Source organism: Loxodonta africana, chromosome 12 (genome assembly GCF_030014295.1).
Source record: "Loxodonta africana isolate mLoxAfr1 chromosome 12, mLoxAfr1.hap2, whole genome shotgun sequence".
Lineage (NCBI taxonomy): Eukaryota > Metazoa > Chordata > Mammalia > Proboscidea > Elephantidae > Loxodonta > Loxodonta africana.
Window position 1 is genome coordinate 90,437,724 of NC_087353.1, and position 27,483 is coordinate 90,465,206.

The 27,483-nt window shown below is 46.5% G+C and overlaps 2 protein-coding genes across 2 annotated transcripts in view; one reads left to right on the forward strand and one right to left on the reverse strand.

The window, feature by feature from the left end:
- Positions 1 to 505: 505 nt before the first annotated feature.
- On the reverse strand, positions 506 to 23,519 carry MDH2 (malate dehydrogenase 2). The gene is made up of 9 exons (XM_003416586.4): positions 23,359 to 23,519; positions 15,314 to 15,482; positions 13,625 to 13,708; positions 12,965 to 13,074; positions 11,240 to 11,365; positions 4,527 to 4,604; positions 3,321 to 3,420; positions 2,802 to 2,953; positions 506 to 809 (listed from the first exon to the last, which is right to left on the reverse strand). Exons 1-9 carry the CDS (start codon positions 23,422 to 23,424, stop codon positions 678 to 680), a joined length of 1,017 nt encoding a protein of 338 aa, XP_003416634.1. The 5' UTR covers positions 23,425 to 23,519; the 3' UTR covers positions 506 to 677.
- Positions 23,520 to 23,550: 31 nt separating this feature from the next.
- Positions 23,551 to 27,483, forward strand: part of STYXL1 (serine/threonine/tyrosine interacting like 1) — a 44,457-nt gene continuing 40,524 nt past the window's right edge. Inside the window, exon 1 of the mRNA XM_064295925.1 lies at positions 23,551 to 23,941. The gene's annotated coding sequence lies outside the window, so the exon portion shown is untranslated. The remainder of the gene's footprint in view (positions 23,942 to 27,483) is intronic.

The window sequence follows — 27,483 nt, forward strand, 5'->3', positions numbered from 1 at the left end:
ACTTTCCTCACAACGCTTCTTCCTAAAGGGTTGTCACTGAGCCTCAGAACTCGGTCAAAAGATGAAATTTAGAGGAGAATCAAGGTCAGCCAAGACAGCTCCAATGTCGATGGCAGTGCTGCTTGCTTAGCCAGAAAATTCAACAAAGACATAAGGACAAAAAATGGCTGCCTGGCACTGGTCGCTGAGGAACTGCCGCTACGAGGGTGAAAGACACTGTAAGGCATCAGGGCGGAGAGGCCTGAGCTCACCCTTCTTCGGTTTACGTGACTGAGGGATGCAGTGGTGCACAACGGAGGGCTGGAGGGGCCACCTCCTGGGACACTCTGAGTGCATTCTGTTTCAGAAGTAGGCATTTTAGACTTTCTTGAAGCTACTGATGGAACCACCACGCTCGGTCCAGTATTTAAATAGCATCTAGTTCTGATTTTTAATGCACACAGGTGACAGACGCTTTGAAGTCGGCTCTAACGGGGAAGAAAGCACAATGTTTACAGAGACGACCTTGAAAAAAGAAAATCGAAGATGGCTTTTATTGATGTGCCAATAGCCCAACCAACAACTTGGAAGGGATGATAATGTCAGAGCAAATTAAAATACAAAGGTATCTGAAATGGCTTTACAGTGACATGATGCCTTAATAAATTAAGGAAACTGAGTACTCATTAATGACTTGCTTATTTCATGTTCTTTACAAACTCTTCTCCTTTCTTGATTGAGGCTTTCAGCTCAGGAACTGCCTCAGCTATCATCTTCTCTTCAAAAGAGGAGATTTTGCCAATGCCCAGGTTCTTCTCAATGCCATTTTTCTGGAGAGAGAAGACCACAAAAATTTTATGATGGTAAAACACACATTAACATACAATTCACCATTTAAACATTTTATACAATTCAGTGGCACACTGGTTAGGGCGTGTGGCTGCTAACCAAAAGACTGATGGTTGGAACCCACCAGCCGCTCTGCAGGAGAGATGGGGCAGTTTGCTTCCATAGAGATTACAGCCTTGGAAACTCTGAAGCAGTTCTACTCTGTCCTATAGGGTCGTTGTGAGTCAGAATCGACTTGGCGGCAACAGGTTAGTACATTCATGCTGTACAGCCACCATCACTATTCATTCCAGAACATCTGCGTCACCCCAAAAGGCAACTCCACACCCATTAAGCAGCCACTCCCCATTCTGCTCTCCGCCAGCCCCTGGCAACCACTAATCTGCTTGGGAGGCAGTACAATTTTACAGCGAAGTCTCCACGAATAAATCTGTTAACAGAAAACCCGACCTGTGGCTCTGCCTGGACTCTCCATACCTGTGGGTCCCAGACGGAACAGAGAGCCACAATTACCAGGACATGCCTGGGCAGGTCAGGTGCTCAGGCTTCAGGGCCAGACAGACGTAGGTTGGGATCCCGGCCCTGTGACTTAGTACCTGTGTGCTTTTGGAAGGGCGTACTAGCTATCTCAGAGGCTGTGAGAGCAAAGGTAGAGGACTTAGCATTGTACTTGGCACGTGAAGTACTTCATAGTCAGTAGCATTTTCTATTGTTCTCCCTGACATAGTCCATAGTTTTAGGTCCTAGTCTCTTCCCTGAGTGTGTAAAGGACTGAAGAAAAAAATTTTAAGATTCATCTTAATCCAATATAATTAAGTAGGGAAATGCCTGCCACTAAAACAAAACAAAGAACCGGAACAGCTGTCTTTGCACTGTTTTTACCTCCCACTTCAGTTTGAGCCTAGGAGGACACAGGCAGGCCAGCCAAGCTGGTACTGCAACTGTGAAATCCAGGTGAGGCTGCCCTGCCATCTAAAGCAAAACTGAGAACCGTTTCTGCCGCAGCTCAGGCTCACGCTTGGCTTAAACGTGATCTCCTCTGTGAAGCCTTTCCTGACTCAAGACAACCGCATGCATGTATTCTTTACCTATAGGTCCCACTGCACTCTGCGCACGCCTGCCCTGCACTGGTTACTGGATGGCCTGGTTTAGTGTCTGTCTCTCCACTACATGGAGCCCCCAAAGCCTAGGGTCATTCCTTATGAATCTTTGAGCATATGGGTGCCCATGGGAAGGGTCTCTGGGTGGCCTGGCAAAACTGTTTCCTTCTGGGCATGAGGTGAAGACAACCATGTGTTTGCCAGATTTCAACAGCTGCCCCACACATAAGGAACAGAAACGTGGTTCAGCTTGTGTCACTGAGACCCTGGGGTTTCTGCAGGAGTCAACCATGCTGGACAGCAGCCCCTCAAAATCAGGCTGAGCCCAGCAATATGACCGGATGGGCTCAGTCCTGGATGCCACAGTTTAAATGGGACAACCATAAACAGCATTCATTCCAAGAAGGAAAACCAGTGCGGTGAGAAATGTCTGAACTGGAGAGGCTGACAGCTAGCCAACACCTCAGGTCCTCCTTACATGAGGAGTAAGACTTTCCAGCCCCTGAGGCCAGAACAAGAACTAACGCGTATACGCTGGAAAGAATGTTGGAAGGCCTCTTTTTTCAGGGCTGTCCATGGACTGCCTCGAGGTGGAGTGAGCGCTTCATCAGGAAACACTCAGGCAGACGTGATGACCAGCTGTCAAATCCCTGGGCAAGAAGAGTCACGTGATGGGAGGTTCAGACCCGAGTTTCCTCCCAGCTCTTAATTCCGGGATGCATGTTCATCCTTGATAATCCAAGCACACGCCAGGCAGGGATCTGTAGCTATTGCCCAAAGGAAATCTGAATTCTGGAGCAGATGGACAGGGAGTCTTAAATATAGATACTTTCCCTTTTTCCAGCCCGAAGAACCAACCTCCAGGATACCTACCCCCAGCACTAATGGTGTGGAGAAATAGGTACACTCCGTTTCCTTTGACTTCACAAAGGAGCATTCAACAACTCCTTCCTTTCCATTCATGGCATCCAAGAGGGAGAAGACGAACCGTGCACCAGAGTATGCCATGGACAAGGTGGCCGAACCTAGGAGAACGCAGCAGTCAGCCACGCTAGTACTGCGACCGTGAAATCCAAGTTAGCCTGCCCTGCCATCTAAAGTATTTGCTAATGATCCTGCTTAATAGTCCAGAATTTGGGTCAGTATCTCTTTTTTTACATACTCATGGACAACACTGAGCTTTGCCAACCTCAAAAACCACCCCCTCCTCCACAGAGCAAGCTGGGCTGCTTTCTTATCAATGGAATGTAAGTGAAATACAGAAAATTATCCGCCTTTTTTTTTTTTTTTTACCAAGGGCCTTAAGGACAGGATTATCTTTCTTCTTCAACTCTGAACTCTATCAGGGTCTCCAGCATCGTTGCCCACACCGAGTCACCTCCAAGAATCTACCTGCTCCGGCTTTAGCCTTGACCACCTCCGTGCCTGCCTCCTGGATGCGCCCAATGAGGGCTGTCAGCTGGTCCTGGGGAAAGTCCACTTTGGGGGTACACTGGAAGTCAAAGGGAGAGGTAATCCTATGAGCAGATTCTGGCTTGTCTATTGATTTAAAACCTCCCACTTGCCACCCCCAAGTCCTGGTGCTCCCAACCTCACCACTCTGTTGGTTTACTCCAATGCTAAGAACTTAGATAACCATAGGACAATTATGACAAAATGGAAATATACACACATCATTAGCCGTAGACTTTACTCAAAGTTCACTAAATTCCCCGTCTTTTCTTCTGTTGTGGGATACCATCCAAGATCCCACACTTCACTGGGTTCTTTCTCCTCAGGCTCTCCCAGCCTGTGACAGTGCCTCAGTCTTTCCCTGTCTTCCAGAACACTCTTCAAAAGCACTGATCACCTCTTTTGTAGGATGGCCATCAATTTGGAGCTGTAAGATTTTTCTCCTAAAGGCCATTCATTTTGGCAAGAACAATGCACAAATATTGAGTCCCTCTCAGTGCCTTATACTAAGGGGCCATGATACTGATTTTTTTATTGTTGTAAAAATTTATATAACAACATTTACATATATTTCACATTTTTGACTTTTTCTTCACATGTACAATTTAGTGAGATCGATTACATTAATCATGTTATGCAACCATTACCAGTTATCTTCTGCCAAATTTCTATCACCACTAAGAGAAGCTTAACGCTTCCTAAACAGTGACTCCCCTTTTCTCCCTCCCTCCAGCCCCTGGAAACCACGAATACAAACCTCACTCTGTGATGCTGATTTGATGTGCCTTACTCCCGGGGATGTCTACCCTTGTCTCTACTCCTTTTTAAGCCCTGCTTCTTAGTCCACTCTGGCCTACCGAGGAACCAGTAATTACGTTCTAACAGCAGTTTCCACTGTGGGTTGGAGCTGACCTGAAGGTGTGTATGGGAGCTGACCACTTTGAGCACCTTCTGGCCACATTCACTCCAACAGGATGTAGACCCCTGAAATGTTGGAGCATGACCACAGCCCCAGAGGCCACACCCGAAGTCCTTTCAAAATACAGTGGACAGTTAAACATTTCTCAGTATGTCTGGAGGGTCTGCAAGGAGAACCTCTTCAAGGTGCTCCAGGTTTCAAGGCTTCCTGCAATGGCACACACGTACCTGAGAGATCAGGGGGATGATGGTCTTCCCGGCATGGCCACCAATGACAGGAACGTTAACTCGGGCCGGATCCAAACCCTGGTCCATAAAGTGTGAACTTGATTAATTTTTAACAAGCTCTTTGAGTATCAACAAGTTATATCCACCTATCCCACCAATACCAGAAAAATCCACAGAGCTCAGAAGAAAATAATTAGAGAAGAGACACTGCCCAACCCCGGCCATTGCTCAGATCTCCGTCCACAACCCAGCCAATGGTCTTGCTCAGTCTGAACACGTGCAGTACTGCCTCTGTGTGGGCCCCTTGGTGGTCCCCATTGGTCTGACATCCTCTCAGAGTTGGAGGATGACAGTCCTGTTCACAGTGCGAATGTCATTCCTGACACACAAACGTAGACGCAGGTCTCCCACACCGTCATGGAGAACAGGTCACATTCCCTTCCCTTATTTCTGAGCACGAAAGCTATTCCAGGAAACCCACCGGCGAGAAGTCTGGCAACTGGAACAGTGAGTGGGACAGAATGAACAAATCTGAGTTGTAAGGGGTCAAAACACCATGACTCAAGTTAGTAGGGCCTGTAGAAGAGGCTGACTCATTCTTGTTCCCAGAAGCTGTGAACCAGGTGTTTCTTAAAACAGACACAAAGAATCTAGCAGGAATTACAGCAGGGAAGTGAGCAGCTCCCCAGACGATGCTACCTTCTCCAAGCCCCACGGCTGCTAAAGAGACCAGCCATAATGCAGGAAACCAAGCACTGCCCAGTAAAGGTAGGATCAGCCTCACGAGTGGGCAAACCACACAGGATCAATTTAATGGAGCAGGGAGCCAAAGAGCTAAGAAATCTCTGACCAACTAACTTTAACAGTGCTTACAAGCCAAGGCACTGTGCTGGCCACCTGGGATAAATGAACATACTTCCTGTTTTTGAGAAATTCATTGTCAAATATGAAAGACAGATACAAACTGATGTTTTAATGTCACGTACTAAGAGCTACAACAGCTGCACAAGGGGTGGCTTTGGGAGCAAAGGGGAACATTTAACCAGCTGGGGAGAAGGCTTCCCGGGAAAAATTTAACCCCATCTGGGAAAGAACAGGAGGAATAAGCTAAGGAAAGAATGTGCTGTGCAGAAGGACAGTTAAGAGTAGAGGTATGGTCAAAGCCAACAGCCAACATCACCCTAAATGGAGAGAGCCTGAAAACATTCCCACTGAGATCGGAAACCAGACAAGGATGCCCTTTATCACCACTCTTATTCAAAATTGTGGTGGAAGTCCTAGCCAGAGCAATTAGGCTAGATAAAGAAATAAAGGGCATCCAGATTGGCAAGGAAGAAGTAAAAATATCTCTATTTGCAGATGACATGATCTTATACACAGAAAACCCTAAGGAATCCTCCAGAAAACTACTGAAACTAATAGAAGAGTTCAGCAGAGTGTTGGGATACAAGATAAACATACAAAAATCACTTGGATTTCTCTACACCAACAAAGAGAACATCGAAGAGGAAATCACCAAACCAATGCCATTTACAGTAGCCCCCAAGATGATAAAATACTTAGGAATAAATCTTACCAGAGATGTAAAAGACTTATACAAAGACAACTACAGTACACTTCTGCAAGAAACCAAAAGAGACTTATATAAGTGGAAGAACATACCTTGCTCGTGGATAGGAAGACTTAACATTATAAAAATGTCTATTCCACCAAAAGTGATCTATATATTTAATGCAATTCCGATCCAAATCCCAAGGACATTCTTTAATGAGATGGAGAAACAAATCACCAATTTCACATGGAAGGGAAAGAGGCCCCGGATAAATAAGGCATTACTTACTGAAAAAGAAGAACAAAGTAGGAGGCCCTACTTTACCTGATTTTAGAACCTGTTATACCAACACAGTAGTCAGAACAGCCTGGTACTGGTATAACGACAGATACATGGACCAATGGAACAGAATTAAGAATCCAAACATAAATCCATCCACATATGAGCAGTCGATATTTGACAAAGGCCCCAAAACAGTTAAATGGGGAAAAGACAGTCTTTTTAACAAACGGTGCTGGCATAATTGGATATCCATCTGCAAAAAAATGAAACAAGACCCATACCTCACTCCATGCACAAAAACTAACTCCAAATGGATCAAAGACCTAAATATAAAATCTAAAACGATAAAGATCATGGAAGAAAAAAATAGGGACGTTAGGAGCCCTAATACATGGCATGAACAGTATAGAAAACACTATAAAGCACGTAGGAGAAAAACTAGATAACTGGGAGCTCCTAAAAATCAAACACTTACGCTCATCCAAAGACTTCACCAAAAGAGTAAAAAGACTACGTACAGACTGGGAAAAAGTTTTTAGCTATGACATTTCTGATCAGCGCCTGATCTCTAAAATCTGCATGATACTGCAAAAACTCAACTGCAAAAAGACAAATAACCCAATTAAAAAATGGGCAAAAGAAATGAATAGACACTTCACTAAAGAAGACATTCAGGCAGCTAACAGATATATGAGGAAATGTTCATGATCATCAGCCATTAGAGAAAGGCAGATCAAAACTATAATGAGATTTCATCTCACTCCAACAAGGCTGCATTAATTCAAAAAACACAAAATAATAAATGTTGTAGAGACTGTGGAGAGATTGGAACACTTCTACACTGCTGGTGGGAATGTCAAATGGTAGAACCACTTTGGAAATTGATTTGGTGCTTCCTTAAAAAGTTAGAAATAGAATTACCATACGATCCAGCAATCCCACTCCTTGGAATATATCCTAGAGAAATAAGAGCCTTTACACAAACAGATACATGTACACCCAAGTTTACTGCACCATTGTTTACAATAGCGCAAACATGGAAGCAACCAAGGTGCCCATCAACAGATGAATGGATAAATAAAGTATGGTATATTCACACAATGGAATACTACACATCGATATAAGAATCTGCGAAACATTTCATAATGGGGGGGAACCTGGAAGGCATTATGCTGAGTGAAATTGGCTGCAAAAGGACAAATATTGTATAAGACCACTATTGTAAAAACTTGAGAAAGAGTTTAAACTGAGAAGAAAACATTCTTTTGTGGTTAAGAGAGGGGGGAGAGAGGGAGGGAGGGTAGAAGAGGGGTATTCACTAATTAGATAGATAAGAACTATTTTAGGTGAAGGGAAAGACAGCACGCAATATAGCGGAGGTCAGCACAATTGGACTAAACCAAAAGCAAAGAAGTTTCCTGAATAAACTGAATGCTTCAAAGGCCAGTGTAGCAGAGGCAGGGGTCCGGGGATCATGGTTTCAGGGGTCATCTAAGTCAACTGGCATAATAAAATCTATTAAGAAAACATTCTGCATCCCACTTTGAAGAGTGGCGTCTGGGGTCTTAAACGCTAGAAAGCAGTCATCTAAGATGCATCAGTTGGTCTCAACCCACCTGGAGCAAAGGAGAATGAAGAACACCAACGACCCAAGGTGATTAGGAGCCCAAGAGACAGAAGGGGCCACGTGAACCAGTGACTACATCATTCTGAGACCAGAAGAACTAGATGGTGCCTGGCTACAACCGATGACTGCCCTGACAGGGAACACAACAGAGAACCCCTGAGGGAGCAGGAGAGCAGTGGGAAGCACGCCCCAAATTCTCATAAGACCAGACTTAATGGTCTGACTGAGACTGGAAGGACCCCGGTGGTCATGGCCCCCAGACCTTCTGTTGGCCCAGGACAGGAACCATTCCCAAAGCCAACTCTTCAGACATGGATTGGACTGGACAATGGGCTGGAGAGGGATGCTGGTGAGGAGTGAGCTTCTTGGATCAGGTGGACACCTGAGACTATGTTGGCATCTCCTGCCTGGAGGGGAGATGAGAGGGTGGAGGGGGTTAGAAGCTGGCGAAAAGGACACAAAAAGAGAGAGTGGAGGGACAGAGCGGGCTGTCTCATTAGGGGGAGAGTAATTGGGAGTATGTAGCAAGGTGTATATGGGTTTTTGTGTGAGAGACTGACTTGATTTGTAAACTTTCACTTAAAGCACAATAAAAATTATTTAAAAAAGAGTAAAAGTATGGGGGTATGAAAATAGCACGCACTGTATAAGCAGAGCATGAAACACAAACGGCAGAAAACTTCTGTGTGCCCAAGGCGAAATGGAAGGTGGCTGAAAGGCGAGAAAGGAGCTTCCATTCCAGGGCCTGACTCTAGATGGCCCAGAGAGCTGAGGGAGGAACCAGACATGCCAAGTTTATGGACTGACTTTCATTCTCCATACAGTTCAAGAATTTTCCAGAATGCTGGGTATCCTGAGATAATGGGCAGTTCACTTAACTGAAGCCTGTCATGCACCAGTATCTCTGGTAGGGGCCAGGAGCTCCCTTACACCCACATCTAACACGAAGGCACTATCTAATATGGTAGCCATACATGACTAGTAGCTACTGGATTGCGGCACAGGACCAGGGGCCTAGTGGGAACGGCGTGCTCTGGCCACCAGTTCTCAGCACTACCAAGAATGTGCATGACTGTTTCCAAGTTGCACTCATGAAGGAAACTGGATACAAACATGAGAAGACTGGAACCCCTGCCCTCCCTGCTTTGTCCACTTTCAGACACAGCCTAAATGCGATCTCCTCTGAAAAGCCTTTCTTGACTTTAAGACAGATGCATGCACGCGTTCCTTACCTCCAGGTCCCAGTGCACTCTGTACACACCCGCCCTGGCTAATGAATTACACGGTTTAGCATCTGTCTCGCCATTCCATGGAGCCTCCAATGCCTGGCGCCATGTCTTACGGATCTCTGGGGCCCCCAACAGTTACAGCCTGATGTCACAGGCCCTCAGATTGTGCTGCGGTATGAGTTAAAGTGGGGCTTCGGCAGCAGAGCTCTCTGGTTCCCAGGGCAGTAAAATGAAGGCTGATGGTCCAGTGCATGATCCTATCATTAACCTGTGTACACAACAATTTGTTCCTGACTTTTTTCTAACATTTTCTTTCGCTGTTATTGTTGCGAATATACACAGCAAAACACACACCAATTCAACAGTTTCCACGTGTACAATTTAATGACATTAATTACATTCTTCCAGTTGTGCAACCATTCTCACCTTTTTTCTGAATTGTTCCTCCCTCATTGACATAAACTCACTGTCCCCTAAGCTTCCTGTCTGATCTTTCAAGTTGCTGTTGTCAATTTGATCCCATATAGTTCTTAAAAGAGCATAATGCTCAAGGCAGACATTTTCTACTACTTAAGCTAAAATACTGTTTGGTTTTAACTTTCGGTTTAAGGCTTAAAGATTATCTCAGGACAACAGTTTCAGGAGAGATCACACGGCTTCCATGACTCCAGAAACTCTTGAGTCCATGAGAATTTGACATTCTGTTCTGCACTTCCCCTTTTCAATCTGGATTCTTCCATGGAATCTTTGATCAAACTGTTCAGTAAGAGTAGCCGGGCATCACCCAGTTCTTCTGGTCTCACAGTAAAGGAGGCAGTTTACGGGGCCAATTAGCCATACATTCTGTATCCTCCTCCTATCCTGACTCTCCCCCTTCCTCTCTTGCTCCAGGTGAATAGAAACCAATTGTTATGCCTTGGATGGCCACTTGCAAGCTTTTAAGACCCCAGGAACTATGCAATGAACTAGGAGGCAGAACAGATGCACTAAACACATTATTAGGCCAATTAACTGCAATGTCATATGCAACCATGACCCTAAACCTCCAAACCAAGGAACGAGGTCCCCTGAGGTGTTTGGTTGTACATAAGGGCCTCAGCAGCTACTGATTTTTCTCACTGTTGTAAATATATTTATCACACAACTTTTCCCAGTTCAACTTTTTACAGGTGTAGAACTTATTGCCAGCAATCACCATAACTGGCTGTGTAACCCTACCCTTAATCAATGCATGTTCCCTACATTTGGGAGGCCATCCTCATCTGCAAAGTCAGAACGAAACGATCTGAAGCACAAGAAAGACATCTCTCGGGGGTGGAGGAATTCGCTCTGCTGGATCCATGAAAAAAAAAAAAAAAAGGGCAGGTGTGAAAGGCACAGAGGACTCCAGACCCAGCCAAAGGGCCGATCCAAATCTACCTCAGGATGCAGGCCGGAAGCTAAGCCTAGCACCCCAGAAATCAGACAACCGGCAAGATCAGAACCATCTAAAGTAAGTTACTACAGGTAACCCAAGAAAGGGAATCACCAACTATAGACCAGGGACGACGATGCTGATATCTTATGATCTCTGGAACTTTCTGTTCTTTATGCTTGCTAATTTTATCATCCTTTGCCTAACGATTAGCAGGTGAATCCTGCTAGTACTCGTTTTCAGGGGCAATGAAAAAGGGGAAGGCTTGGGGAGCACAATCCACGTCGAGCTAGAGAAAGTCAGGGAAAGCAGAGTGCAGACAGTGGCAGCCTAAGTCCCTGATGCTGCCAGGGACAAGGACGAGGCACAGAGTGAGCTGAGTTCAGAGAGACACTGGCTAGAGCTTAATTCCATAGGGCCCTGTTGTACGGATTCCCCACGCGAACCTGGGAGCTGCTTTCCACCAAGAAGCAAGCTAGAAAAACATTTAAAACCACCAAGTTACAAGTAACCTGGAAGTGCCCTAGTGTCTTCTACGTCTGTCAATAAACAAGGGTGGCCAGAGAAGTTCAGACAGGTAATTCAAGAGAGACCCGATAAAGCCCTTACCTTCAGTTCTGCAACAAAAGTATTGGCCCTGACAATGTCCAGGGTTGTCACACCGAAGATTTTATTGGGATTGTATACTCCGTGTTTCTTGAAAACTTCTGCTGTGATCGGGATGGTGGAGTTAACCTAGTAAATTCAAGAGACAGCACGATTTGCACTGCATTCTGAGAGCAGAGACAACCAATGAGAGGAAAAATCGTCTTGTCAGATCACTAACAGGTCTGAAGCTGCCAAATTAAATTGCCCTAATAATGCTGTTTATAGGCAGGTCAAACTGCGTGACAGGGCGGGTCACTGCGGGGACACTTTCTTCCCTAAAAGGTGCCTCTTTTCTCCTCTCATGAAGAAACCCTTAACTGCAGTGGGTGCTTATTCCCTTGGTGGCCTCTGGACTCATACTTCAAAGATGCACGTCATAGTTATCGACCTTCAGCTCTGGCTGGGGCTCACACCCTGAATGGCTATTCCTGATAAAAGACAGCAAAGAACAGAGGTTAAAAGCTCAGATAATCTAGGGTCAAAATCCCAGCTCCACCTGTGTGGCAACTCTGGCCATGTTTCCTGAACTCCCTAGGAGCTGGTTTCTTTATCTGCAACATGGGGGTAACATCGATTACCAAATGAGGTTGTGAAGACGGTTGTTAGCTGCTGTCGAGTCCATTCGGACTTATGGTGACCCCAAGTGTGCTGAGTGGAACTGCTCCACAGGGCTGTCAAGGCTGGCCTTTTGGAAGCAGATGGGCAGGCCTTACTTCCGAGGAGTCTCGGGGTGGGTCTGAACCACCAGCCTTTTGGTGACTAGTCCAGCACTTAACCATGTGCACCACCCAGGCCCTCCTGTCATCGAGATTAAATGACTTCATAAGTGGCAAGTGCTTACTATGGTACTTGGTACACAGAAAGAGTAAAAAGCAAAAAGCCATTTTTATATTGGGCACTAGTTTCCTCCCTGACCAAAAAACAGCTGCTATCTGCTTTTAACCAACCACCCCCGAGGACAGGCAAGCTGGTTTGGGAAAGCAGGATCCTCTTCTCAGAGGACACGAGCACAGGCTCCGGGCATCTATCAGTCGTTACCTCCCTTAGTCAGCATCACTGTCACTGTCCTTTCACCCAGATCCTTATCATACCCAGAGCCCAGATCCAGCCGGGAGGGAGGGATAGAGCGTGCTGCTGTTAAATGTGACACGAGGCCCTGCTAAGTCAGACTTGGGAATCACAGCTGTCCTCTTGCTCAGTACAGACACAGCACTTGGGGTTTCTGAGTTGAAAAATGAGTTCTCTGCAAAAACCAGTGAGCAGGGCCTGGCGTAGCTGCGTGTACATGAGACCATAAGTGAGGGGAAAGGGGATGATGGAGAACGAGGAACTGCAAACTTCGAGCAGAACACTGTCAAAGCAGTCACTAGATTACTACTGTCGTGGCTGAAAGGACCCTCAAGAATGGACTATTTTCTAGGTGGGGAAACTAAGATACAAAGAGGGGAAGTGATCTGCCCAAAGGCACACAGTTAGAGGTGGAAGAACTAGGTCAAAACTCGCAGACATTTAGATCATGCCAGAAGCAATCACCGTGCCCTCGTTAGTTCGTCGAAGTTGGCCATTTCAGCACATTAATCCGAGTGTTGTCACTGTGAGCACGCTAGCATACTTTAGCTGGTAACGGTGAGCTTCTAGCACAGTCTTAGCAGCCCACCTGGAAGAGCTAAGCCCAGCAGCACTTACCGGATTTGCAATGATGCAGATCATGGCTTCAGGACAATGCTGGGCACAGGCAGCAGTCAGGGTGGCCACAATCGTGGCATTGGTGTTGAACAGGTCATCCCGCGTCATGCCTGGGAACAATCCAATTCGAAATGTTCACAAAGTGCATGACGAACTTCCAAATGGGAGCCAAGTGCTGTATGTTAGTTGTTATAGGAAATTCAAACACAAGCAAGACAGTACCTCTGTTTTCAGGTAAGTCTATCTTGTAGGAAAAACAATCCATTGTGACAAGGGCCAAAATAGAGATTTGTAGGGTTGGGGGTAGGGGGTAGGGGAATCAGGGACAGTGACTTCTGAGAAAGATCATCAAGGATAAGTAAGAATTCCTAAGGAGAAGGTGGAGGAAAGGGCGATCCATACAGAAAAATGTGTGCACAGGGGCACAGCAGTGAGTGTGTCTGTGGAACGGTGAGACCGGGCAGGGAGAAATACACCGAAGCATGAAGGGCTTTAAATGCCAGATCAATGAAGAATTTTGGGTTTTTAATCCCACAGGCAATGTGGAGCCTGTGGGATTTTTTCTGCAGCAGAGACCTGATTAAATCCTTTTTTAAAAGGAAAGCTACTTCTCTCACCTGATTGATAGAGAGATGCTAGAGAAGGCTTTTAAACACATACCTGGTTTTCTGGGGACTCCCGCCGGGATAACCACCACATCGCAACCTTTCAAGCAGTCTGGCAGCTGTTCAGGTCCCAGGTAGCCTAAGAAAAAAGCATCCTATTAGAGTAACTTCACCTTCTCTGAGCTAGAGATGCTGCCACATTTATGAGGACAAGGTCTGGGAAGGACCGTCCCACCTGGGTTCAATGCCAACCGAAAGCCTCAAGAAAGGCTAGAAGGCCTCAGCTGTGAAGTGGTTGCCTTTGTGGACAACCACTGCCCTGCGAGTCTGACAAATTCTGGATGGCAGGAGTGCTCCCCTGTCACCCCACTTTCCTCTGTCCTCTCCTTGCTCAGGCCCCTGCTTCAGAATGACGACAAGTACCTATGAATCCTGAGCTAGATTCTGCTTCCGCAAAGCCAAACCAAGTCATGTGCTTGTCTCCGTCCTATGGGCTAGCACCTGTAGGTCACTCTCAGCCTCCAGTTAGGAGAGCTGTTTATTCCACTTCACCGTCATCCTAACAAGAAGTCTGCCTAAGGCATCAGATCAGAAGGCATGCTAAGGCCATAGAAGGCCCTGTGCTGATAAATGAGACTCTAAATAACAGTCTCTATCCTGTTTACTCCCACCATCTTAGGAAAAAAAAAAGTCTATTTTCTAAGATTTCAAGGACATTTGCTCCAATGTCCAAAATCTGCTTTGATTTGGACTAACTTCTTCCTCGCTGCAGGAGCTTTCAGAAACGTGCCCTTAAAGTCCAAGAGAAAACAGACAAATTCAGAGGAGGTATAGGGGAACATACAAACACACGACTGAGAGTCACCTCCTGAGTCTTCAGTTAGCAATACGGTACTATGTCTCACCTATCAGACAGGGCATCCTCAGACACTGCTGGTAGAGGAAGGAATTAATACAATCTTTCCGACAGCAATTTGGTATTTTCTAGTAAAAGCTTTAAAATATTCACACCTACTAATTCTACTTCTAGGACTCCACCCTGAGAAACAAGATGACTTTGTTTATCACAATTGATATTTTTGTTTATCACAACTTATATTTATATTTGTAGTAGAGCAAACCAGGAAACAGCATGGATATAATAAATAATAAGTAACAAATTATAGTACAACTTCAAAAGTGATTTCACCAAGAATTTTGGCGACATGCGAAAATGGTGATATAAATGTGAAGGCAAAATAAGCAGGGACAATACTTATAAATTACTTCTAGAATACCTGTATTTACCCAGCAGCACAGACACTGCCCTGCTGTGGAAGGCATACTTTCCCCAAGAAGGTCGTGCTTTGGAGAAGCTGGCAAAGGTAACGCTGGGGAGGAGGGCTGGCACACGGGACGGAAAAGCAGCCTGCAGTACACCAGGGAGTAGTGTTTCTATTGCCCCCAAATCCTTGCAGAAGGTTCCTGATAGTTCCCCTCCCCATGCTCACAATACTTTTCAAATTAGAAAAAATAACTGGAAGATCAGACCACTATTTTCTCCTAAACACTGTTGTTTAACTAAATTTTATTGACCCAAGTCCAAAAAGGTGTAATCAATTGTAAAATTTAATTCTACAATTTACATGGAAGCCCCAAATCTCTAAACATCCAGTTTCATTTAAGAATCTTCGTCTAAAGCTCGGACCCTGGTCTCCTGGAAAGGAGCAATGAAAGCTCTCCAGGGTCAGCGCACGCCTCGTACCTTTCACATCTGCTCTGGTCTCGACGTGGCTCAGATCAGCGGCTACTCCAGGTGTATGAGCGATGTCATAGAGGGTCAGGCGGCTCACCAAGGGGCTGTTCTTCAGGAGGAGCGAAAGGGGCTGCCCGATTCCTCCGGAAGCCCCTAGCACGGCTACTTTAGCATTGCTCTAAAAAGAGGCAAGGAAAAGGACTCTTAGAAGACAGCATCAGAAGGATTCTCATGGTATCATGCAAAATACAGCCCTGGGCCTCTCTGACTGCAGTGCCGCCAAAGGAGGATACAATCGCTTTCTTTCTACCAGTCCAAAGGTCAGGTTTCATCCGAGAGTTCAGATGTTTGCCTTGGGAAATCTTGGGTCTACAGATTTTTATGATAGTTAGGGTCATACTCCAAAACCCCTCTGAAAGATAAAGAATGAGCCTTACTCAGTCAGGCAGCTGGGCTGGCAACTTCAGCCTTACCTTCAAACTGTAGTTTTAAAAACCATAAGCAAACATTTAGTGGGCCAGCCGCTGTAACTGGGGCTGTAGGAATGACTAAGGCCCCTACTGGCTGTGGAGGGGACAAGTGGTCAGGTGCACTGAGAGGTGACCAAGGGAAAAGAGCTACAATAGAAATACCATGTGCAAGAGAGCTGAGGGGGACAATCCACTGTCTGCCAAAAGGGGGAATCAGGGAAGATTCCACTGAGGCAGCAACATCTTGGCTGGAGCCTGAGGCAGGGTTAGGAACACAAGATGGGGAAGAAGGAATGTACATTTTTCAAAGGCTCCTTCCCAACCCTACCTACTAATTGCTGGGTCACAGAGTAACTCCATGTCATATCAAGTGACACAGATCTGTGGTCTCAGGCTCCTGTATCCTATGTCAGTTCTCGAACTTTGCCGTGTAGCAGAATTATCTGGTAAGCTAATAAAGACCACAGAGGCCCAGGCTCCTTGAAGCAGGATAGGGTCTGGGCCTGAGTACATTACCCAAGTTGCCCAGGGGATTCTGATACTAGAATCACTGTTTTACACCCAGCTAAGCAAGAGAAAGAACAAGTAGCAGGTGGTGATACAGTTCAGTGAAGTCACTGGCCCCCGAGTGGGTGTCCAAAGAATCCAGACTGCGTCATCAACATCCAAAAGACAAGAGCTAAAAAATTCATATCAACTTACTAGTCAACTTCATTCAAACGACTTGACTTTCAACAACCACGGCTAAGTGTATCCAACAACTGGTCATCACCTAATCCTATACATTCTCGCTTTACTGAGATGTAATTCACAGACCATGCCGTTCACACCTCTAAAGTGTACAGTTCAATGGTTTTAGTATATCCACAGAGTTGCACGACCGTCACCACGATCAACCTGGAACATTTCCCATCTCCCCCAAAGAAGCCCATGCTCATTAGCAGTCATTTCCCCATTCCCCACAGCCTCTGGCAGCACCAACCTACCTTTGGTCTCTACAGAATTGCCCACTGTGCACATTTCATATCAACAGAATCACACAATTCGTGCATTTTGTGTCTGACTTCTTTCATGTAGCATAATGTCTTCGAGGTTCATGCAGGTTGTGGCACGTTAACAGTTCTTTATTCCTTTTTTATGGCTGAATGATGCTCCACTGCCGGATATACCACGTTTTGTCTGTCTGGCCATCAGCTGATGGACATTTGGGTTGTTTCCACTTTCTGGCTATTATGGCTTACACTGCTATGAACGCTGGTGTACAAGTTTTTGTGTGGACATGTTTTCAATTTTCTAGGGTATATATTAGGCGTGGAACTGCTGGGTGATGGAGTAACTCCATGTTTAACCTTTTGAGAAACTGTCAAGACTTTTCCAAAGCAACTGCCTAATCATCCTTTAGGGCCCAGCTGCAATTCAACAGGCAATGACTTCTGACCTACCACGTCCCAGACTGACTCGCTAGCACCAAGGAGATCTGCAATCTGAGAGTCATGCAAACTGAAAGGCTGGTGGTTTGAACCCACTCAGAGGTACCTCAGAATAGAGGCCTGGCATCTGTTTCTGAAAGGTCATGAAAACCCTATGGAGCGCAGTTCTAGTCTGCAACACATGGGGTCGCTGTGAGCTGGAACTGACTTGATGGCAACTAGCACTGGTAATGTGCTAAGTGCAACAAAGGCAGATACTGGGAAGAGCAGCAGCACCAACACAGAGGAGAAAACAGACTGCAAGAGAGGGTTTTGAAGGATGAGTAGGAGTTTGCCGTATGGATGCTGCAGGGAGGAGAAAGAGATGTGAAGTAGTATGCCCGCTGAGGGGAAGCAGTTCCAACAGTTCTCTGTGGCACGGGCACTATTAGATGCATGTGGAGTAAAGAAAAAGATAGGGCCAGAGCTGAGGGCCTAGAGTACTACGTCTGGTCCCCGTGGGCAATGGGAAACCACTGAAGGGCTTTAAGCTGGGAAGAATATGACCAAATCTGTATTTTAGAAAGAGGTGAGGCAGATCAGAAGACGGAATGGAAACATGCAAGAACGGAGGCAGGGAGGTTACTGCCTGAAATGGTCCCAGCACGACTCAGGGGTGGGACAAAGGCAATAGCAGCAGAAAGGATGAGTCATTATGAGTGATCTGAAGAAGAGAATCCATAGATTTAAGTCACCTCCCCCCCCTTCAACCATCCAAACGAAGAGCAGAGGAAGGAGATCTGGGATGACTCAAGTGTCTGGAGTAACAACATTGCCGTTAAGTAACAGAAGGAACTGCAGAGGGTAAAGGCCTTGGGAGAGAAGATGAGTTCAGTTTTGCATGTTGAGCTTGAGGCACTTCTCTGTCTCTCTCACACTTATCCAGTAGGCCCCAGGGTAAAGGGGAGATTCCTCAGGAAAAGGGCTCGGGCTGGAGGTCTAGCATCACTGGGATTAATGGAAACCACAGGCATGGACAAGGCTTCCAGGGATCACAGAATGACAAGGAGATTAGGGAAAAACCCTGTAACACTTAAGGGGTAAGATGAAGGAAGAGGTGTCTACGAAGGATGATGACAAACTGGATGTAAGGCCACCCCTGCCCCAGCCTTTCTTAGCTAATTCCATGACTGCTTCTTGGGGACCTTTCCTATGAGCACCAGTGTTTATAATTCAGGGTTACCTTGGTCTGAACCTCAAGTCATTCAGCAAGCTAATTTATTGGTGTTTGCTGTGCCAGGTCCTGAGCTAAGACTTTCTTCATTTAATTTTCACAATAATCCTATTAAGTAACGTTAACAGGTCCACTCTGCAGATGAGGAACTGAAGCACAGAGAAGCTGTAATCTGCTCAGACTCACAAAGGCAGCAAGTGACGAAGGCGCGATACAAACTGAACACGGTTCACGCCATTATGAAGACACCTTTCACCTCTAGGTCTCACTCAAGGCCTAAGCAAATTTCCAACCAACCTCTGTGAGCTCGTTTCTAACCTAAACTCTCCTTGGGAGGTATAGAGCCAGGCAGCTGCCAGGGAGAGGGCTAACAGAGAAAAGAGCAGATAGAAGAAAAAGTTCTGCGTGTGGCCACCGAGGGCTGCGGTCACCTCCAGGTCCCGACACTATCGCTGCGTTATATTCTACAGTAACTGAAGCCAGCAATACCGGGCTTCAGCTATTAAAAAACCAGCAACCCCCCAGCGTGATCTGCTCAGAAACTTCATCTTTTAGAAAGTTAAGCTCTGAAAGTATACGTTACAACTAAAATTTCAATTGAAGCAGTTATTATTTTTAAGTTGGTGCTTTAAAGGAGGAAACTTGATTTCCCAGAAAAGTAGCCAGAACAACCCATTTCCTGAAGGTTCTTGCAGTCTCACCCACCTCCAGGCCAATCACTCCCATACCTTGTCCCTAATCCTAGGGACTCTCAAATTCCAGTTCTGCATTTCCAGTTCTGTTATGCAGTCCACTGGTCCCACAAACCCAACTGTTTAAATTTATCCTCTTCACCAATCCCACCCCTGTCCCCAATGGTACCTGTGTTCTCCCAAATTCAAACCTTCAGAGCCATCTTCTGCTTCTTTCTTCTCCCTTACTCCAGAAACCAGTTAGACCAGAAGGACCTGGCATCTCAAACGTCTCCCCGTGCTCCATCCCCATTGCATGATCTAACTTAGGCCCCACCTCCAAATCATCCTCCCCCAAATCCAAGTTTTAATCATTTCAATCCCTGGCTCGAGAACCTTCTGAAGCTCCTCATCTCCAGATGACTCAGCCTGGCCTCTAAGGCCAACCAGGGCGCTGATTCCAAAGTGGGGAGCACACAACAACCCCACTGGGTAGAGGATGGAAATGTTAAAGCTTGTGCTTTTATTTCTATGTAGTAAGGAATTAAACCCTATCAATAAACGGACTGACCGTGGTGCCCTCACTCTGGTCCCAGTGTGAATCAGTCCAGTATGGTTCATAAGATGAACACATCACGGCGGGGGGAGGCGGAGGGAGGGACGGCCGCCTCACTCATTTCTTTGCTCTCAGCGAGCTGAGGTGATGTTACTGTTTGTACGTTGTAAGACATCATTAATGTAGTTAATCTTTATAAAAACCCAATCCTTAAGTAGGGGGATCTTTCCAATACCTTGTAGTGGGATGGAAAGTTTTTGTATTACAGAGGTTAGCTCGTGATGTCGCCGTACAAGAGCTGTCTTCCACACTTGCTGCCCTTTTCTGGGCTGAGGAGTGCTGCTGGCAGCACACTGCTTGCTTAGCAACTGTTTAAAAAATGGACACAGGGCAACATTGACTGCATCTACAACTCCGCTTCATAATGTCAAATATAATGCTTTATAATATTTGGCTTTAAAATTTCGATTTTTGTGGTATAACTTCTATGACAGCACAAATATGCAGAAATAAACATATTGGGAATACGTGCTTAAACATTTTTACCGTTAAGAACACAGGATCAAAAGTCTGGAGACCAATGTATCACTTGGCTCAGTCCCTGTTTCTGGCTTATTCAACTGCCTTCTCAACATTTCTGCTTGAATGTCTAACAAGCGTTTGAAATGAAACATATCCAAAGCCAAGCTCCTGACATCCACCCCTTCCAAACTTGTTCTATTCCAGCAATTTTTCCCAGCTCAGCAAATGGCAACTCCAAGGCCTGAGTCCTCAGTGCCATCCAAGACTCCTCTCTTGCTCATCCAAACATCCATCAGCAAATCTTATTGGCTCTAACCTTCAAAAAACTCAACTACTTCTTACCACCTCCACAGGTGTCACCCTAGACTATTGCAACGAGCTCTGACCCTGTCTTTCTCCCCTACCCCCAAGATTTTGTTAAAATAGGAGTTAAGATCAAGTCATTCTTGTGCTGAAAATAGCTTCCAACGGCTTCCAATCTCCAAGAAAAAGCCACAGTCCTTACAAGGCCTGCTCCTACTGTTTACCCCATTGTCCTCTTTGGAGCCACACCAGGCTCCTCACTGTTCCCATGTCCTTCAGGCATGCTCATCGTTGCCGTCCTCTAGCTGGGAATACTCGTTCTGTATGATTTGACCTGTTTCCTTCAGGGGTTTACTCAAATGTCACCTTCTCGGTGAGGCCTCCCTCGGGTGGCCTCCCTCGACTGACTTAAAATTGCAACCCTCTTCCCCAAACCCAACCCCCTTTCCTGCTTTATTTTTATCTTTGGTTCTTATCACTAAGATACTTTTTTCCTTTTATTTTTATTGTGCTTTAAATCCAAGTTTACAAGTCAGTCTCTCGTACAAAAATTTGCATACACCTTGCTATGTACTCCTAGTTGCTCGACCCCTAATGAGAAAGCACACTCTATCTCTATCCATTCAGCCAGCTTCTGTCCCCCTTTGCCTTCCTGCCTTCCTATCTCCCCTCCAGACAGGAGCTGCCCACATAGTCTCATGTATCTACTCAAGCCAAGAAGCTCACTCCGCCACTATCATTTTCTCTCCCATAGTCCAGTCCAACCCATCTGAAGAGTTTGCTTTGGGAATGGTTCCAGTCTTGGGCCAAAAGAAGGTCTGGGGACCATGATCTCTGGGGTCCCTCTAGTCTCAGACCATTAAGTCTGGTCTTTTTATGAGAATCTGAGGTCTGCATCCCACTGCTCTCCTGCTCCATCAGAGATTCTCTGTTGTGTTCCCTGTCAGGGTAGTCATCGGTTGTAGCTAGGCACTACCTAGTTCTTCTGGTCTCAGGCTGATGTAGTCTCTGATTTATGTGGCCCTTTCTGTCTCTTGGGTTCATAATTACCTCGTGTCTTTGGTGTTCTTCATTCTTCTTTGCTCCAGGTAGCCTGAGACTAATTTATGCATCTTAGATGGCCGCTTGCTAGTGTTTGAGACCCCAGATGCCACTCTCCAAAGTGGGATGCAGAATGTTTTATTAATAGATTTTATTATGTCAATTGGCCTAGATGTCCCCTGAAACCATGGTACCCAGACCCCTGCCCCTACTACTCTGGCCTTTGAAGCGTTCTGTTTATTCAGGCAACTTTGCTTTTGGTTTGGTCCAGCTGTGCTGACCTCTCCTGTATTGTGTGTTGTCCTTCCCTTTACCTTAAACAGTTCTTGTCTATTATCTAATTAGTGAACACCCCTCTCCCTCCCTCCTTCCCCACCCTCATAACCATCAAAGAATATTGTCTTCTGTGTTTAAACTACTTCTTGAGTTCTTATAATAGGGGTCTCATAAAATATTTTCCTTTTGCAACGAATTTCACTGGGCATAATGCCTTCCCAATTCCTCCATGTTATGAAATGTTTCATGGATTCATCATCGTTCTTTATCTAAGATGTTTTAATGGGAAGACAAACAATAAGTAAAACCCAAATATATAGTAAATTCCATGAGAAGAGGGAGTTTTGTTTGTAACTGTATTTCTAGTGCTTAGAACAATAAGTATGTCAAATACACTCCTTTTCCACCCTTCCCCCTCTTAACCTTTGGTCGGCTGACCTTTCCCCACCCCTCAGCATCCGTTATCACCTCCACCTGTCCTAAGTTCACTCATTTCTGGCCCATCTCAAGGGCCACTTCTCATTCATCTCGCTATATCTGAAGCACCTAGCACAGTTCTTGGCAAACAGGGATAACCAGCGTACTTACATACGTATTTACTTTTTAAACAAACCAAATAGAGGAAACTGAACTGATGGGCAGAAACTAAATAAATTTGGAATCCCTTTCAATAATCACCTCCCTTTTGGATGCAGTACTTAAGAGCCAATGCCTGTATCTTCTTGGTTCTCAAACTGTGACTGTATTAGAACTAATCACTTGGTAAAAATACAAAGACCCAGGTCCTACCCTACATCACTGATTCTTGCCCTGTTCTTTATTAGCTTTCAAGAGATTCAGACCTACACCAAAGTTTGAGAAGCACTATCCTAGAAGAAGATGGCTAAAAATAGCTTACACTTAAATGGTCCTAGGCCAAGTCATGCACTGTCACCACACCTAGGGATAGGGCCCAGTCGGCCCCCAGCAGGAAAGAGTCTCCAGAAAGGTCCTGTTGCCCTTTAAGAGGCAGCACAGTCTTCATACAGTCAAGGCCTGGCGATCCAAAAGCCACTGACAACGGTCAGGAGAGCTGAATTCTAATCCTCTGGCCAAACTGTTGTATAACCTTGGGCAAGTCATCTACCCACGAAGGTCGGTGCGTCTGTATTGCGAAGTTAACGACACACAATATTACTTTTATTCGCACACAGCTCATATAGGTGCTGCAAGGAGAATGAGATTAGCCATACCAAAGTACTGCGGAAGCTGCAGAAAACTGTACATTCCTTTCGGTCCTAAAGCCCTGGTTTCCCAACCTTGAAGGAGTGCAGGCGAAGAGGGGAGCCCGGGAGGACTGCTGGCGGGCGCAGCGAAGCGCACCAGTCCTGGAGCTGGGCTATTGCCCCGCCTCCCGGGCTTTCTCCCCGGCTCTTCCTGCACGGTGCCAGGGCCGGCCACCGGAGCCACAGCCTCCGGTCAGCGCCGGGCGCTCCTGCGGTCCAGGCTGGTCCCGGGACCAGGGCTGCTCGCGAGCCCGGCACGTACGTGGCCCGGGCCCTCCGTTCGCAGCCCGCCCCTCGTCGAGCCTACCTGGGCCGAGGTGCTGAAGCTGCGGCGGAGAGCGGCGCCGGCAGGCCGGGCGAGGGCGGAGAGCATGGCCAGGCGGGCAGGGCTCGGGACGGCAGAAGGAACAGGCGGCCAGCAGGTCACTCAAACGACCTCCACACGGTGCAGGGCCTCCTGGCTCCGCTCCTCCTGGCCTCGCGAGATTGTCCTGGCTTCCGGTCCCGCCCCATCCCCCAGATCTCGCGGTATCACAACAGCTACTCGAGTATCCGGGAGGAAGTTATCGGGACTTCCCGCAAGGTGGGCACGCAGACTGGAGCTGGGTCCTAGCGCGCGTTGGGTTCCTAGCGGCCCGTGGGAGACCGGAAGAAGGAGGAGCCCGTGCTGAGCGGTGAAAGAGGACTGGATTTAGGCTTGAAAAACTCTGGAGAGGCAGTTTTTCCCGTGGGGCCCCAGACAGACGGAGGCTCTGACCGGGAGACCCACCAAGGTCGTGCAGCAGGTTAGGCGGAGTGGGTGCGCGGATCCGAGTCCGGACCTCAGCCAAACCCACGCCTCCTGCCCCTGAAAACGGGAGAGGGATTCTGAGCTCTGGAGAGGAAAAGGGGTGAGGTCGGGGGGGGGGGCGTGTCTTAGAAGTACCGGGGGTGCAGTGCGGTGGGGTGGGGTGGGGTGGGGCCCTCTGTCATCAGTTCACTCTGATGCACCCACCTGCTCACACGCACACACACCGCCCACCCACCACTGCTTTCATCCCATAAATGCACAGGTCCTTAAGTAACAGTTTACAAAGCACCAGAGTCACCGGTACTAACACTGAGCACTGACGTAGCACTAGGCGGTCCTCGGAACTTCACAGGACAACAGTCTTATGTTACAGGCGACGAAATGGCTGTAGGGATAACTTGCACAGTCATCCAGTCCTTACCTCTTCAGGACGGCCCAGTGAAGAAACTGTGGCCGAGATTAAGTGAATTTGTTCAGAGTTCACTCAAAGAGAAAGTAAAGATACGGTTCCTGCTCCCAAGGAATTTATCATTTAAATTTATACATTAAATTATCAGCTTCACTTTTTCGTACTGTTTTCTAGGCATACATATCTCAGACACAGTCCTTGCCCTCAAGAAGTGCCAAGTCAAGTGGGCAGATGGATGTATCACAGGTTGATGCCTTGATAGAGGAATGTGCAAAGCCAGTGGGGGATCAACGACTGAGTTGGACAGTGGTTGGGGAAGCAGGAGTAAAAATCACATTTAGCACCAGCACTAAAAGACAGACAAGGAAGCTCATGATGCCTGGCTCACTCTTTCCTCCCACCCTTCCATTTGTTTATTGAGCCACTAGCATGTGCCAGCCCAGTCTTGAAGCTGAGTATTCAACTCAGAACAAGACCCACATATTTCCTGCCTTCAAGGAGCTCAGAGTCTAGTGGGGGAGACAGCCATAATTCTAAGCAGTGTGATAAGGGCAACAATAAGAGAGTTAGTTATGAGGTGCACTGGACTCAGAATTGGGGTGGGAGTGGGGACTGTGTGAGAGAGGACCTCCCAGAGGGTAAACTATGTAAACTGAGACATGTAGGAAGTGTAGGAGATACTCAGTGGGGACCATCCAACTCCAGAGGCAGGAGAGATCCCTTGCCTGGGAATCAGAGAAGAGTTCTCAGAGGAGGGGCACTAGGCGGTGGATCTTTAACAGTGAGAAGTACTTAGTTAGGTGAAGAGATGGGGAAACAGCCCAAAGAAAAACCTGGGGGTAGGGAAGCATAGGCCTGAATTCAGGGGACAGTGAATAGATGATTTCTGTTAAAGAGTCGGGGGTGGGGAGGGGCATGAGGACAGACAGTATCCTTCATCTTATCACTGACTGTGTTCTTTGGTAGTTGTTTACCCCTTTATCTCGCCACTAGAACTGAGAGCCACTTGGGGCCAGTACTATGTTTTTCATATCTGTGACTTCATTGTCCAGCATGTGATTGGCTGACAGTGGACCTCAGTGAATTTTGGAAGAGTTGAATGGTTTTAGATGAGCCTGGAAAAAGCAGGTTGGAAAACCAGATTGTGCAAAGGCTCTTGAATATTTGTTAAGAAGTTTGTTATATTTTATTCCTTGGGAAGCAGGTGGCTATTACGATACCACCAGAACTATTTTTGAGGAAAATTAGGCTGCTAAGGATTCCAAGGGAACGAGGTGGAGGGCAGGGAGAAGGTTTCAGAGATTATTGTATGAGATGATAAAGGTCTGAATTATGGTGTTGGTCACAGAAATGGGGAGGTTAGGGCCAGTGAGGGAGAGATCTCAAGGGAAGAATGAATAAAAGTTCATATCCATTTGGACTAGCGTGGATGAACGAATGAGGATGTGGAAAATCAATCTGAGAGGGATAGGTGTACAGAAAAAGGGAAGCCAGGGCTTGGATAGGAGGAGATCTGGCTGGAGAAAAAATAAAGAGCTTTATTTTAGATGGGCTGAATCGGAAATGATGGTGAACTGTTCGTGAGGAAATACCAGTGGACAGATGGCAGGTTACTCCAAGGGGAGATTTAGAATTGAAACTCAGGAGAGTTTTAGGCTGGCTTTGTTGTCGTTAGCTGCCATCGAGTTGACTCTGACTCCTGGCAGCCTTACATGTAACAGAATGAATCGTCCGTTGCCCAGTCCTACATCATTTTCATGATGGTTTGAGTCCATTGTTGTGGCAATACATCTCATTGAGGGTTTCTCTTGTTTTTGTTGGCCCTCTACCAAACATGTTGTCATTTTCTAGAGATTGGCCCTTCTGATGACATGTCCAAAGTAAGTGAGCTGAAGTTTTGCCATCCTCTCCTCTAAGGAACTTTCTGGTTGTGTTTCTTCTAAGACTGATTTGTTCATTTTTTTTGGCAGTCCACAGTATATTCAATATTCTTTGCCAGCACCATAGTTTGAATGCATTGATTCTTTGTCTGTCTTCCTTTTTCATTATCCAGGTTTTGCATGTGAGTGGGAAAGGTATGCTTTAGGCTCATACATTTGAGGAGGAGCTTCCCTATTCCCATGCTGTGCGAGCTGTGGCTTCTGATCCACCTGGTATTGGTGGAGGGGGTTGTAAAAGAGTAGAGGTAAGGGGCAGGAAAAGTCTGACCTGATTGTGTTTTGTCATCTACTCACTGAGCTTGATGGATTCATAGCTAAGTGTGGTTAAGTGCTACGGCTGCTAACCAAAGGGTCAGCAGTTCAAATCCGACAGGCGCTCGCTCCTTGGAAATGCTATGGGGCAGTTCTACTCTGTCCTATAGGGTCGCTATGAGTTGGAGTCGACTCGACAGCACTGGGTTTGGTTTGGTTTTGGTCTCTCCCATGCAGTGATTTTGTGGGTTCTTCACTGAGTCTCTCTTACCTCTCCCATGACCTAGGGATTACTCCTAGTCTTGCTGCTTTCAACTCCTTCCTCAGCCCCTGATTTCTGGACTTCCCCCTCCCCCAGCCCTGCAATTGGTCCATTGTTCCTCCAGGTGGTCCTCTTGGGCAAAGTTCCTTTAAGATGTCTTCTAGATGACCCTCTTTCCTGCCTGGCCCGTATCTGTCTACCAGAGAACACTTACATACTTTTGCCCAACAAATGTGGAGGTGTAGGCTATTTCAAATGCAGCTGGCTCTCGTGTTTTGCTAACAGCTTGCCAGCCTCAGACTTTCTAGGCCTAGGTGCAGCACCAGCCTCTTTGCCTGTATATACTTCAGAGGCTTAGGCCAAGCTCTTCTAGGGGTTTTCTTCTGGTTTCGTAAATTGTTTCAAGAAAGCACAGTCCTGAGAATTTTTGAAATTAGGAGGAAATGAACTAATGGAAGGGAAGAGCGACTGGAAGGGGAGATCCTAAAAGGAGAGAGAGAGAGACAGAGAGAGATAGAAGGATTAGGTGGGCGAGGATGAGATCTGAGGATGGCTTATCCCTCTGAGACTGAAAGAAAGCCCAAATGGTCATCCCAGAAGGATACCAAGGGGGCAGTTGGTGGAGGAGGAGGATTCACACCTAATTGCCCTTACCCTTCCCGTGCAAGAAGTAGAAAATGAGAGGAATTGTTCCTTGGTGGTCCGAGGAGGGTCAAGAAGGTTTGGATAACAGTGTGGCCAGTGGGAAAATGAGAATGGGATTAGCTCGTGGCTGTAAG

Bases quoted from the DNA above. Each gene is read 5' to 3' on its own strand.
- MDH2 (XM_003416586.4), bottom strand. From the start codon at position 23,424: ATGCTCTCCGCCCTCGCCCGGCCTGCCGGCGCCGCTCTCCGCCGCAGC. The intron at 4,605-11,239 runs GTAAGGGCTTTA...TTTATGGACCAG, and splicing joins CTTTTGTTGCAGAACTGAAG to GGTTTGGATCCGGCCCGAGT. The intron at 2,954-3,320 runs GTAGATTCTTGG...GCGTTCTCCTAG, and splicing joins CAAGGCTAAAGCCGGAGCAG to GTTCGGCCACCTTGTCCATG.